This window comes from Apium graveolens, chromosome 1, assembly GCF_009905375.1.
Source record: "Apium graveolens cultivar Ventura chromosome 1, ASM990537v1, whole genome shotgun sequence".
Taxonomy (NCBI): Eukaryota; Viridiplantae; Streptophyta; class Magnoliopsida; order Apiales; family Apiaceae; genus Apium; species Apium graveolens.
This window is the reverse complement of record NC_133647.1, coordinates 201,184,107-201,199,760: the sequence shown is the minus strand read 5'-3', so window position 1 is coordinate 201,199,760 and position 15,654 is coordinate 201,184,107. Positions and strand designations below refer to the sequence as shown.

General features: G+C 36.2%; 1 protein-coding gene across 1 annotated transcript; it reads left to right on the top strand.

Moving 5' to 3' along the window:
• The first annotated feature begins 13,008 nt into the window (after positions 1–13,008).
• Positions 13,009–15,639, top strand: LOC141724302 (uncharacterized). The gene is made up of 4 exons (XM_074526382.1): positions 13,009–13,280; positions 13,359–13,430; positions 13,628–13,779; positions 14,595–15,639. Exons 1-4 carry the CDS (start codon positions 13,261–13,263, stop codon positions 15,329–15,331), a joined length of 981 nt encoding a protein of 326 aa, XP_074382483.1. The 5' UTR covers positions 13,009–13,260; the 3' UTR covers positions 15,332–15,639.
• The last annotated feature ends 15 nt before the right edge of the window (positions 15,640–15,654 follow it).

Genomic DNA, 15,654 nt, shown 5'->3' with positions numbered 1-15,654 from the left:
ATATGTATTTTGATTAGTTGATTAGTTGATTAACCTTATTAGTTGGGTTTCTATGATAATGCTTTTTATCTGATTCTCAAGTCCATTATGCGATTATATCTATATTTTTTCTATGATTCTAGTCATTATAGTATTATGTTAATGTTTTTGTGCTATAAATATAGATTTATGCTATAACTATTTAAGTGATGATGTCCAGAAAAAAGCTGAAGAAATTGTAAGTTATTGATTTGTATTCTACTTCAAAATATTCATTATCTCATGCTTTGTTTTAAACCTTTTACCCTAAACTCCTACCGAACTTAGAATTCAAAGCTCAGACTGTGATAATAATTAAAGTACTCTAAATGTTGCAGGGAAAGCTGAAAGCAGAGATTAAGGAAGGAAAACTGAAAGCGGAAGATGTTGATGATGTCTTAACACTTACGCTTGGGAAGCCTGAGCATGGAGGAAGGGTCTGTGGACAAGGAGTTCATGTAAAGCAGTCAATTTACTTTGATCTTCCAAGGCAGAAGAAAGCTAGGACAATGGATGAAAAAATACAGGAAGGGATTAAAAGGTTCATGGCGGAGGAGACTCCACGGATTATTAAAGAGAGAGATGCCTTTTGGGCTGCAGAAATGGAAAAACTCAGGGCAGAGATATTGAAGAAGCCCGTAGAACAAGATGCTACTCCAAAACACACTTCTTAACAAGCAAGCTGTCACTCTGACGGCGGGGTTGCTGTGGATATTGGTGTCAAGAATAAGGATACACCTCGAACTGCAAGGAAGTTATTTCCACTTCAAGAGGAGGGAGGTGTTCAGAAAATCAAAATGATTGATAATTTATTTGTTGATTTTGGGGAGGAACTTAAGGAGGCTGGGAAGCCAGCTCGTGAGGATGAAAGATGTAATACTGTTGTTGAGAAGAAGACTTCTGAGGAAGTGAAAGTGAATGCTCCGGATACTTGTGTTTGCAAATTGGCTGTTGGATCGCTCAACAACATTGTTGTTTGTGCGACGATTGATGAAGTAATCAATCTCGATGGAGGAGAGCAGACAATCCATGGTGTACGACTGGGAGAAGAGAATGCAAGAGTCTCAATCACTGAAGTCATTCAAGGTGATGCTAGGATTCCCTTTCCTATCAGTGATGAAATTCTAACTGTGGAACAAGCTATAGGAACTTTTATCGCATGGCCGAGAAATTTGATAGTGGCAGGAAAAAATACCGCTTCCAATGTTTTGGCGGCTCCAAAGGTGAGAATGTTGTTTTATCAGTATGATTTTTTTTAGTATGTTTTTTCCTAATATTTTTCACGTGCCTTTTCTGCAGAAATCCAAGATCAAGAAAACAAAGAAGACATATAAAGTACTTAAACATGTTGAACCAGAGCTTACTGTTGAGATGGGTGCAAATTACCCATTTGCACTCAATCGTTTGTGGACATGGGCAAAGGTTGCCTTGGCTCATGGAGAGACGGTTTCTTTTACGCTATGCAAAGAAGCATTTGGCTCTACAAAGAAGCATGTCATCTACTTGTCAGATATTTATGCAGTTTGCACTGGAGGTGAAATGTCGGGGTCTGTCATTTGCCTCTTTATTCAGTAAGTTTTTTCATTAACTTTTTTTCATATATAGTCCCGTGATTAAACTCACAATATTTACTAACTACTGTAAATTTTATATGTAGCTCCTTAAATGAGCATGTCAAAAAACAGAAGATGACCAACATGATAAGGTTTGTAGATCCCAGCATCATTGGTGCCATCGGATGTGGCACTGCACTACAGAGATCACGTGCACTCGCTGCACAATTTAAGGATGCGAAGAAAGGGCACTACTTTCTCATGCCTTGCAATGATGTGTAAGTTTTAATACTATAGCTAACTTTTCGGAAAATGTCAGATAATTTTTAGTTTTATACACGATCATATGTCTTGCTCTTTTTAGTTGATTTGTCGTGAGACAAGAGTTCAAATAGTAAGGTTAAATATGTTTATTGATCTTGCAATTTTGATCATTTTTATGACTTGCTCAATTTAGGTGTTTTTTGGTGGATTTCATATAAATTTTAATATGATGATGTTTATGCTATTTGAGTTGGTAAGGCGGTGTCAATTAGTAAATTACACTTTAATTTCAATCTTGCTAAGTCGTTGATGTTTCTATTTTTTAAGACAAGGGTTAAAATAGTGAAGTTAAATATGGTTATAATTTTTGCAACTTTAAACAGTTTAATGACTTGCTGAATTTAGGTGTTTTTTGCTGGATTTTATATAAATTTTATTATGATATTGTTTATGCAATTTTAGTTGATAAAGCGGTGTGAATTAGTAAATTATCCTTTAATTTCAAACTTGGTGAGTCGTTGCTGAATTAGTAAATTATCTATTTTTCAGTAAACATTTTAAGTATAATTACTGAGCTTAAAATTGAAAATATTTTTTGCAACTTTTAGGTTGAATTTTACAGTAAGTTAGGTTTCAATTGCTGAATTTAGGTGCATTCAGGTGCATTTTATATAAACATTAATATGATTTTGTCTATGCTATTTGGTAAGGCGGTGTGAATTAATATCTTATATTTTAATTAAATCACTTGCTCAATCATTAATCGTTAATTTTTGGGTAGGAATCACTGGACTTTGACTGTTGCCAATCCCGAGGGAGAGATTGTCTACTACATGGACTTTCTTAAACGTCGCATTGCTAATGGAGAGTGGGTGGAAGTCGTAGACAAGTAAGTTTAAGTTCTAAAATTTGTGTATTAAGTGTTCAACCTTGACATATCATGCACAGTTTGTAGTGGTTTGATTATTTTATTGTCGCAATTCTGGTTGCAGTGCCATTAAATTTTACAAAGAAGATCTGAACAAGCTTGCGAAGAAGAAAATTTTATGGGAGAACATGGCGGTAATAATCAATTCTCATCATATATTATGTATGTAATATAATGAGATTGTATGAAAAAATTTATTTATTACACAGGGAGTTCCAGTCCAGGCACGAACCAAGGAATGTGGCTTGTTTGTGATGCGTTACATGAAGGAGATCATTGAGGACAAAGAACTTGAGTTTGCTGCCAAGGTGAGATTATCATTTTGATTTTTTCAATTGACTTAATACTCTTACCCTTATGCCTTGTGTAACGCGTACTTTTGTTTTTTCAGTGGATGCGCTGGTCAAACTTGGCTTATACAACTGATGACATCAATGAGATCCGCTTTGAATTTGCAAAATATTTCATGAAACGCCACGCGAGCTAGGTTGCAGTGTCGGGGTCTTTTTATTGAACTAGATATGAACTTTGTTTTTGAATTATAACAGTTAATGAATCATTTGTGAAATTCAGGTTGGTAGAATGATAGATTTTGTTTCAATCTATCGGTGGATTGAATGGGCTTTAGATTGGTTTCAAATCTATTTCTAGATTTAAGTATTTCGTACGATTGCTTAGTAGTTCTTTTGATGGATGGATTTTGGGATTAACTAGTAGTTCTTTTGATGGATTTGATGGATGGTTTTTGGGATATTTGTAGTTGGTATACTTTTAACGGATTGCTTAATAGTTCGACTGATTTATTCTAGTGTTGCATCTTTTGGTTATTTATTGTTGATTGTTGGAACAAATTGTTTGGTGTTGGAATTAGTTTTAAGTTTCGACAGGTGGTGGTTACAATTGGTCTATTTAATATGGAAATTTTTTTACAACAACAGATAATTGTGTTTTCATTCCAAAAATACCATTGTGCCAAAGTAATTGGACAACACTATAACAATGTTATAACTGTTGACTAAAGTTAGATAACCAACTTTGTACAACATTTTAACATACTAACCATTATGCCTAGCACATTCACATAACTGAAAAAGGTTTTAAGCCATTGTCTCAAAGCCTTCTTTACAATATCTCAGGTACAAACTGATGTATGAGACAGGCTTAGAAAACAATTTTAACTGTAAAATGTTGTGGTTAGGCTTCCAAATAACACAACCAAAAATAAACCGTTGTTTAAAAAAACAAAAAAAAAGAACATCAACACACTCACTTCAAGTTTAATAAACGTTGTCTACATGGGTAAACCATTGTATGTAGTTCTTCACAACAATGGTCCTTCTACTGGAACGGTTGTTAATCCTATTTTTGCACAACAGGTGGAAAACAGTTGTTGTTACTAATTACAGTAACGGTTCCTACGACTGTTGTCTGATTACATATCAGACGGCTCCTCAATAATCAATGGAAAATTAGCATATTAGACCATAGTGAAAAACAGTTGTATGATTCAGTTTTTCTTGTAGTGATAATTTTGATGGCCAAAGGGGTGGTATTGTTTTTATACTTTGAATGACTATTATTAAGTGAACGACTTTCATGGATTTTACGCTTTTAAAAATTTCCGTAGTCTAGCTTGATCATACTTTGCATACAAGATAACCAGATTTCTCATAAGCATTTGATCAAACACCTTCAACGCAGGCCGTATAAACCTAGTTCCATTATATTTTAAACTTGTTATTTTGCAATAAATATTTAAAATCTCTGTTAGCAGAAGAGGAAAGAGCATTAGTTGTGACGCCCTCAATCTCGGGGTTAGGAAATGAGGACTCACACACCTCTAATCTAACAATTAAATATGCATAAACCCCGATTAACTACTAACAGGATCAACAGGATAAAGTATGAGACAAGATTACAACTACCAATCACAAAATATATCTTATAAACCCAAAATATTATTAAATAACCAACATCGATTCCGGCTGGGAACCGACATATAACCCATTGTATCTTTATACACTTCTTTCTAGGCGCGAGCTCACTCATAATTACCACTACCTGCTCTGGCAACCGGAAGCCCTCAACACGGTAGGGACCATCAGGTACGCTCTTACGAGCAGTGTGCCTAAGCCTGGCCATCTTCTTGCTTAACTGCCATGGTTAGATTAAAACAAAACAAATGAGTATAAAACTCAGCAAGTAACTATATAGCAGTTCTACAATATCACTTTCACAATATGCTTTAACAAACTCAGGGCATTCTACTTTATTTGATCTAGGTGGCAGATTCCCAGCATTTGGGTTAAGGAAAGGTATCTGAAGAATAGTAGGGGCTTTCAAGGAACAAGGCTCAAAGCAGGACGAAAGCCGACATTCATCACAAATTTTTAAAGGATCAGAATAGATCTTTCGATAGAGGAAAGCAACAGTATTTCAATATATATATAATCAATCATATGATCAACAATTTCAAGAATCAGGGTTCTCGAGCTTTAAGCTCCACAATAACATAATCAACTCTTTTCAAAGCAATATAAACCATTTTCATTTTCAAGAATCAATTTACTGAACAGAAAGTTTCAGTTCCCTTTTTAAATAATCATTTAGAACCCTTGATTGGATCACTTTATCTTTCCTTTTCATTATATACGGGTGATCAGCCCGTATCGACCTCCATTCCGGTCTTTAAGGTACCAATCGGCATAATTTTAGCCTTAAGTTGGACTAGCCCTGCTAGCCTCTTACCATGACTGGACTAGTCCCACTAGCCTCTTACGTCCCAATCCAATCCATCAGGAATTCATTTGGAAAACCTTGAGTTGGAAAAACAAATAGGTTTTCTAAAATTCATTTTATCATTACCAAGCATTTGAAATCATTCGGACTCTTTCAAGTCGAAACTCATTCTTAAATCAGATTTTAAGGAAACAAAGTTCAGGGATTAATTCAAAGATACACAAGGAACAATTCACAAGAATTCTGTATCAAGGATAACAAGGCACTAAATTAGAAGGATCAGCATTGATTTAGGGATCAGTAGGGTGATCAAGAGAAACAGGGTATCATTAAACAGGGTTAACAAGGATAATCAAAGGGTCCAATATAATTCATGGCTTAATAGGTAACTTGAACAGATCAGACAGATTATCAAAGGGTGAAATCAATAGGTTATCAATAACAGATTATCAAGAACAAGGGTTCATCAAATCAATGTCAGTGTTTCATAAAATAAGGGTTTCATACTTAAACAGTTCAATACTCTATATGGTATGAACAACATTCTCTTTATAACCATTTATACAAGTAATCAGAGTTACTTGCCTGGATTTGCTTTCCTGAAGGTTGAACTACTGCCACCTAGTAAATCCTTTCCTTTCCTAGCCTGAATGCCCTTACGCTCCGAATCTACAATAAAACCAAAATCTTAATCAGATTCTCAACTCTCATTCCCGGAATGATCACTCTATACGATAACTCGACTATATCTTTGACTCGAGTATACGAATATAGGTTATACACATAAGCACATAGCACATAGCACATATCATATCCCTTTCTCGTAACTTTTATATCCTTATATACTTAACAATCAAAGCGTACTCGCTTAACCTTGGCTATTTCTCAAATCACACTAATATAACTCTTTTACGACCATAGCTATCACTTATAGCTCTTAATAACAAACGATTTAATTTCCTTTTTCTTTTATTCCTTAATTCGAACCATACATACAAAACACAACCAAGTATACTCAATTTCAACCTCATATAGTCAAACACAACTAATGCAAATCACAAGAGTCATTTACACACTTAAACTTCATCCCTTTTTAATCAAAAATCCGAATCCTAATTACATTAAGAATCGAAATCAACACTTTCTTTTAATTATTAAAATTCGAACATAAAAACCATCCAACCTTTATAATGCAATCAATTTCTCATGGTCATTAAGATAATTGGCAAGAACCAACTTAATTCCTTATTTTTACTCCTAAGACCCATTCGGGTTTTTTCCATAAATCAGCATGCAAGAATGGATTTTTAACATGCAAGGTTATATATCACATTTCCCACTTATTTTAGTCCTTAACTAGATCATTCCATTCACTTAAACACCAAATCATGCATCACCTAGCGATTCTAACTTTAATTAACTCATTCAACCAACTTACATTTACTTAATCAACAATTAACCCCTTTTATCTCATTTTCCATTCGGCAAGAACATGATCTACAACTCAAGGACTAATCAATAGCATGCACATCTTGATTTTCTTTAAAACTAATATGCAATCACTTTTAGGCCATATGAACTTAGTGTTCACCAAGATTAACTCACAAAATCAAATTTCTCTTCTTAATTAGCATAAAGCCGAATGATAAACTCACATGCAAGCCTTAATTTTTGATTTTCTACGCAACAATCATTTACACACATCCATATACTTCCTAACACAATCAATACAACCATTTTATCAATCACATACTCAATTTTCAACAAAAGAAACAAAACCCTTTTTCAAGTTTTCAAGAAACTATAACATGCAAAGTTAAAATCAAGTGATCATATCATGGAAACTCCACCGGCTCTCCTTTGGATCATGGCCGGTGGTGGTCGAACTTGAGAGAGCCCATAACGGGTCTCCTCTCGAGTTTATGACCCCCAAACATGATTGAATTCACTCTCATGGTTATGCATCAAGAAATAGTTTTCCTTGAACACCACCATAGCGATTAACCAATAAAACTTGTATAATTACTTACATGCAAATAGGAATCGAAGAGTATATCAAAAATAACAACTAAAGGTAGCAATATCTTTGAGTTTGAGTAGGTTTTGAAGGTTGCATGCAAGTGAGAGAGATGAGAGATGAGAGAGCCGAGAGAGAGTGAGAGAGAGTATTCGAGAGAGAGAGGAAAGAAAAGAGAAGAGAGGGAAAGAGTGAGTGCACGGAAAGAAAAAGAAAAAAAGGGGGGGTGAATGAATTTATACTCCACCAAAACAAGGGCAAAGTGGTAATCTATTAATTCCTTTTTAGCTCACACATTCCTTTTCTTTTTACTCAAATGTAACAAAATTCAAATATAAAATATATCTCTCTCGGGAAGTCGAGAATTATTGAAAATGATATTTTTAATACGTATGCCTCAAAATTAGCTTTTTAACCATTACTCATAATAAGATTTTGAGCGAACGGTTGATTTTATATGAATTTCGCAAACTTGCTTTAATAATAACATTTTTCACATAAAATCAATTTAAATATGCAAAGACCAATGATTAAATTCACTCATCATTTTTAAAAAGTCTCTAGAACCATTACGAAGATCACAGAACAAATCCCATGTTTTTATGTTACTCGGATGATTTTATAAAAATGTACGAAGGTTAATTAAACCTTTATTTAAATCACGTAATTCCTTTAAAATTCACAAAAACTGTCACAGAACACATAGTCATGCACACAGTCAAGCAATCACACATATACAGTCACATAACGACTCAGGTCTGATCATATAATTTATCCCTCTTTAATCTTTATCCTCTTTTACGCGTACCGGGTCACGTTCAGCCTGACGGCCCGACGCTCAGCGTTTTGATTACGCTTCTTATTCTCATTATCAATCAACACGTCACTTATGACAAAATACTTTATTACTCATTCATTTCATTCAATCACATATAATTCACATTTTATATTCTTTAATTCCTTACTAGGACGGGTTCCGTTCTACCTGACGGCCCAACACCACAGCTATACTTCTAAACTGACTCTTTAAATTGGAACGTTTATATCCACGCTCCTAAACTCTAGTATACAGATAAGACAATTAATCATCACTTAGTCATATAATTATAATCACATCTCATAACTCATACTTTATTGACTAATTACGCCGCAAAATTCTCAGTCGTCACATTAGTAGTTATGGTAATTTCTCCTATAAAATCAACATCCCTTTGAGGGGTTCCTCGAGTGATGTTCTGATAAAAGTTATCTTCTTGGGGTCTTCAGATGTCAATGGAATCGGGATCAAATCCTCCATCAGATTTCCTCAGTTTTCATCTTTCTCACAGATATCCATATCTTTAATGAGTAATACTTGCCCCCGGCTCCATCTGCCTCAACGAGGCTACATAACAGCTTCTTCCATCTTCTAGTCTCCTTTTTCCTCTCCTATACCGTTCTTTGTTGGAAATTTGATCACTGAATGGTAGGATAAGGGGACTACCTTGAAGGCATGTATGCGCGTCCTCCCCATTATTGCATTATATATAGATCCAGCCTTAACCATCACAAAATTTAACATTTGTTTAGCTTGCCTTGGCTCCTGGCCCATTGACAGAGGTAGTTTAATCATCCCTTCAACGGGACATTCGACTCCAGCGAACCCATAGATCGGCATATCAATCAGGGTTAATTGAGATACGTTGTATCCCATCCTTATAAAGGTATCATGAAGCAAGATGTTAACTGACGCTCCATTGGCTACAAGGACTCTCTTTACAGGGTTGTTGCTTGTGATATATGTTATGACTGGGGGATCATCATGAGGAAACTTAACCCCTTCCAAATCAAAATCATCAAATATAATCGACACTCCAGTTTGTTCCCTTTTTGGGGCTTCTCGAACTATGTGCATGACCTCTCGTGCATAAGCCTTTCTTGATTTCTTAGAAGAGCCAGCCGCAGTTGGCCCTCCATTGATCATATTAATCATTGGACCTATTGGTTGGGGATCTCACCCCTGGTCATCTTGATCCATCCTTCCATCATCAAAATTTCTTCTCCTATTATTGTTACTTTCTTATCTCTCACTATCTCCAGTGTACTTACTCCATCTTCCTTTTCAAATACGGAACTCAATCTCGTCTGTTTGACTGTCGGCACTCATCAGTGTCATGGACAACATCCTTGTGAAATCGACAATACTTACTTTTATCCAACTTGGTAGGATCATCCTTTAGAGGTTTTGGCCAGCGAACATCTCTATCCCTCTCAATTTTCATCAAGATTTGACTCCTAGGAGTAATCAGTCTTGCATACTCAGTGAACTTTTGTCCGGATCCCCCTTTCTTTGGCGATGAATCAGTGTTTTTTCTAACCCGAAGATACTTGTCCTTTGTATTGTATTACTGGTATGTCTTCCACTTCTTTCCACCAGCGGACTCGTTGCTTACCATTGTCTTCTTCATGCTTTCTTCAACTTCAATATACTTTCCTGCTCTACTTTAGAGCTGTAACATATTTTCCGGTGGCCGTTTGGCCAAAGTAATTTTGAAGAACCCGTCCTTTGTTCCTTGATGTAATGCTATCATAGCCACCTTATCATCAAGATCCGTGACTTGTAAAGCATCCTTTATGAAACGATTCAAGTAGTCCCCAAAAGATTCCTTTGCTCCTTGCACAATGCTTATGAGGGAAGCTGAACTTTTTTCGTGCACCTTTCCGCTAATGAACTGTTTGATGAAAGTTTGACTTAAATCTCTGAAGAATCCAATCAAATTTGGGGCAAGCGGATGTACTACCTAAGCGGATGTACTACCTTTGGGTCATGCCTGATAAGGTTTGAGGGAAAACTCGACATTTGATTACATCATTCACTGGTTGCAGCAACATCGTTTTAGAAAAAGTCTTGACATGATTTTTCGGATCCCCAGTCCCATCATAGGCCTTTATAGTGGGCAACTTGAACTTCCTTGTAATATGGGTGTTCATGATCTTGGCCATGAAAGGCGGGGTTGGATTGTCTGGGTCCCCTAGGGGAGCAACCTAAACGAGTTTCCCTGAGAGACATCCATCATTTTCCTCCTGGGAGTCTCCTCCAAGTCGATGACTTGAGTAGCTCCCTTAGTTCCTCTAGCTCGGTTAGTTCTCGGTGGCTATTTATCTTGACTAATCTTCATATCCCTCTTAAGCCTTATAATTTCTGCTTCATGAGCATGTATACTTTCCTCAAAAGTTTGGGATGCCATCCCTTGAGTTTCTTGAAACTCGGGCCGCCTACCACCAACAAGCTCGGGGTGCCTGCCTCCAACGGGCTCTTTATTTCTACATCTCCTCCTATGACTGACATCCTCGATGGTTGATTCTCTGCTTTCCTCAATTGTATATGGTTCAGAGACGTCTTATTCATTATTGGTTGGTCACAAAACTCTAATATAATTAGGGTTGTTCCACGATTGTGGTTGAGGCGGTGGGGGAAGCCTACTTCCTCTAGCCTCAGAATACAATGACATCCTATAGGTGGGGTTTATTGGCATATGGTGTATCACGGTTGACATCTCAAAATCCGCAGATTGTATCCCCAAAGGAGTGTTCAGATTTGAGTTTTGAGGGTTCGCCCCTAAAGTCGGGATTGCCTGAGTTCCGGATTGGGGAATGATAAGATTTGTCGTCCCTTGAGAGTAGGTTGAGTGAGGTAGAATCTCAATGGCGGTTGCGATTGTTTGGATCGTTCCAGCCGATGCTCATTCAGGAGCGTTGTTTCCGCTTCGTGTGGCTACCATGGTTGATATTTTTTCCCACGCGCCAAATATTGTGGGTTGAAAAACTAAAGTGTATTTAATACTAGGGTTTGCGAGGTCAAAGGCCTTATTTTACCGATCTCGTGTTTCGTGACTCAATCTGCCTTAACAAAATTCCTACGTACCTTGTTATATGCTAAGGATCAAATCAAAAAATATAGTTCTAAATGGAGGGTTAAGACCCTTTATATAGGTGTGGGTAACCTTGAATTAAATTAGGGTTATGAGACTTGGTGGGTAAGTCTCAGACTTAGAATGGATTTTCATTAAATTATGATCCACTATAAGCCTTTTTCTTTCCATATAGTTTTGAAGGGACCATAAATTGTTGTAACAAGGTTTCAAGCTCTGTTTTCGTTTGTCATCATCGTTGGTTAAAGAGAGGATAACTATCCTCTTGGTCACAGGTTCGAATCCCACGGGAGGAGAATTTATGATTATGCCTCCTGAGTCAGAGCCTATCGCTTAAATATGTGGTTTACCTTGTTTCACGTGGTTTGTAGGTTATTGCGTGAGCCTGTAGGGTTTACCCAGTGCGCACCCGAAGGGTAGCGACTGCGGGTTATCTACGATAAAAAAAAGCTCTGTTTTCGTTTATCATCATCGTCTATCTACATGTAGATAAGGATAACCCATTTCCAAATTTTGTAACCTTATTTTTAGGTAAGACTACATGAAGAAAATATTTTCTTTATGTTTTCGAGTTTTGTTCTCACTAGTCGTTTGTTTAAATACATACATATATCTCTTGAGTTTTTTCCATGCATAACTTTGTTGTTTATTTAGCTGAGATTATTCTTATAAAATATGAATTAGCCATGGCCTTTTTACGGTCACTATGCGCTCGCATTGTGTTTTACATATACAAGTACTATATTAATATGATCTAGAGTTAACATTGCTAGTAACTTGAAAAGACGTGGCCAACATTACTTCTGACTCATATATGGTTCTAAAGCATCTTACAAAAGGGTCCAAAAACTACAATAAACATGTGGATTTGAAGAAATTCACAAACTGCAACACAGATTAAGAAGCTGCATATCAGAAACATAGTAGCAACCATCATTAAATCTTTCTGAAATACGGAGAAAATTTTGATTCTAGTTGTCAAACTAAGTCTGACTACATGTCAAACATATCTAAAGATTCAGTAATCATTGGTATCAATGTAAGGTATTTTATCAAACAAAAAAAGCATCAAATTCAAACCATAAAAGCGGCGCCAAAATCAGTTATCTAGCTGCGAGCTCAGATGCCACGTCATCCATGATCAAATAACAGATTAATTACTAGTTGCTAGTTTAAATACAGAATCATATATCTAACGCTCTCCAATTTTTTTTTCAGGTAAATGTATGAAGAATAAGATGTAATTTCAAGATTACAAAATATAATAAATTTTGTGTAATATGATCATTACAAAGTTACAAAAGTATTTAGCAAAAAAGAAAAAAAAACAAATTACAACAGTAACCATTAACATAAACTCAATAAAGCTTTTTTATAATATAACTTTCATCAATCTCTTGTTCACTTTAATAAACGAAGTTTCTACTTGAATTCCCAAAAATAGCGAACTAAAAAATGAGTGTGGGGAAAAATAATAAAACACAGCCAACTGCAAACAAACAGGCCCTCAATTTACAATTACTGGGAGGTATGTACATGTGGAAGGCCACAAAACTGGAATTGGGACCCACTCTATATAACATTCTCTATCCCTCCCTGTCACCTTCAACCATTCTCTCTCCATATCTGAGTTTCAACTAGTTTCTTGATAACAAAGTATCATCTCTCTCTCTCTCTCCCTCCCTCTCTCCCTCTCTCGCATCACATACATTCATTCGAAACAATTCTCTCTTCACTTTCTCCACATTGTTTCCCATACAGTACAACAATACAACAGTTCTCTCTCGTCCAAACTCTTTCTTCTCAAACCAAGAACTTCAAGAAACAACAATGGCCGACTCTCCAACCAAGTAATATATATCTACATTTATAAATGTATAAAAATGGATTACGGCTTTGTAATACATGTTCTTGGGCTTTATTTGCAGGAAAGCTCCTGACTTGTCAACTTTTCTTGAAGAAAATGATCAAGAACCATCTGGTCCACCAACTCAAACTGAGTAAACATATCTGTGGCCCTTACACACACACAAAATGAATTTCAGTTTTCAGATTATTGTTTTTACTTTCAACATATGCATACGTTGAAGCTGCAAAAGGGGCACCACTTTTTGTGTCTCTAACAATTGAACAGAGATCTTTCGTTATAATAGTGTAAGAATTGCATAAACAGAGATTTGTTTTTTTATTGTTGAAGGGATGATGACTATTCGAAGAACATTTCCCTGGAAGCCTTTTCTGACCCTAAGAATGGTGATGAAGTTCTACTACCACCAACATGTATCAATCAAGAATACAAGCTTTCTGAACTTTTCGGTGATGGTGATGAAGAAGCAACTCTGTCATCAGGTATATATATGTGTATCTTTTCTTTAATTCATAGTTTTACTATCTATAGTTCTCACCCCTTAAGTTTATTACATTGTTTGATTTGAATTCATAAGTTTACTCTGTTTTTCCATTACATTGTAGTATGTTGTTTAGTATGTTGTATTGATTATGTTCTAGTCGTTTTATAAAACTAAGACTGAAACCACCACTGAGACTAGAACACTGAAGCAATGGGATTAAACTGAACTGTTCTTGTTCCTCTGCATTTCATCCAACATTGTCATCTGTAGCAAAACCTCTTCCACATCCATAAGCTGTTCTAGCTGCATCTCGATTGGGCTGCTCATTCTGCACATTCTGAGCTTGAACTTCCGGATCAACCACCTCCTCAATACGTACAATATTATTGACTCGTTTTTTCATTGGTTGCACATTGTTTAGAAGCAATTGAAGAGTATACTTATAGCCTCCTGACTCAAAACACCGAGCATGTTACCAAGACAACCATCCTTCAATATACTTAGAGCCTCCTGACTCAAAACACCGTCATTATCAAATATAAACATGATACGTTTTCTCCTTCCCTTTTGATATGTTACCTGAGGGGCCTTCATGATCCTTATCCCCAATAAGTTTAGGAGCGAGGCTGTGATTGTTGGCAGCTACATTCTAGTCGTTAAATTTGGTATTACGATGTTCTCTTTTAAATTGACTAAATACCTTATCTAAAGATAATTTTTATCTCTTATTTTTATTCATTTTATTATTTAAATTATATTACATGGTAAAAGTAGTTGTGTTTTTTAATTTTCTTATCAAAAATGATCTCACAGGAACTTCTCTAAGTATGGAAAGATCGATTCCTGACAGTATGACACACAATGCAGACTCAAATGTCGACTCGCACCTTGTAAGTGACAACAGTCCTGATATAAACTTTGAAGGCACATGCTGGATATCATTGGGTTCCCAGTGGTTGTTTACTAGTGATGATGCCCTAGGAACTCTCATTACAAAACATCCTATCTTTCCTCTTTGTGATATCCAAAATATGACGAATTTTCAAAGAATCACCCGACAGCTTCTGGAGCTCATCAGTGTCCCAGAAAAAAAGGCCACACTCTACCAGGCGTTGGAGACTCTGTGCCAGCCTGATGTTTTGAGACCCCGCTCCCTAAGAAAAATTTCAGAACAACAATTGATTGAAATTGGAGTTGCCTCGAAAAGTAAAGGAATGATCGTTCTAGATTTGAGTGAGAAGTATGCGGAAGCTGGTGAGGATAAGATGCCCATTTTACTGTCTGATGATATGCTGAATGACTTGTCGGATCAGGAGATATTTAGCCGGCTTCAAGGAATTAGGGGGCTGGATGCATACATGGCATTCACAATCATGTTATTTGCACAAGAAAGGATGTTAAACTACTGGCCCAATGAAAGAGAATTGAGGATTAAGTATGATAGGTTTAATGAGCAGTTACAAAGCAGGTCTAGTGAGGCGGTTGCTGCTTCTAACTGCTGGGAGCCATTTAAGGGGTTGGCAGCATGGATTATCTGGACATATTTATAGGTTGCAGGACTTCAGAAGAGACAGTGGGTAAAGGAAGCTTGCAAAGCAATCAATTCTCTCTGGGAAGATGGAGTATTAATTAGTTTACTCAATATTATGATGCATAAAATCATGTCATTTTCATATAGATCCTCTATTAGTAAAAGTGTACAATTCTTTTGGAGTTTAGTTGATTGCTGGATACACATACATGTGTACTTTTAAAATGTAGATTAGATCAGGACTTCAGGATCATTGTGATAAAAATTTGTGAATTGTAAAAAACAATCACACCTTTTCCCTCTATTCTGCATCTTCATTTCAAATTATGTTCAAATCCTTGC

Coding starts and splice junctions, on each gene's coding strand:
- LOC141724302 (XM_074526382.1), top strand. CDS start 13,261: ATGGCCGACTCTCCAACCAA. Junction 13,281..13,358: donor ATGGCCGACTCTCCAACCAA/GTAATATATATC, acceptor CTTTATTTGCAG/GAAAGCTCCTGACTTGTCAA. Junction 13,780..14,594: donor AGAAGCAACTCTGTCATCAG/GTATATATATGT, acceptor ATGATCTCACAG/GAACTTCTCTAAGTATGGAA.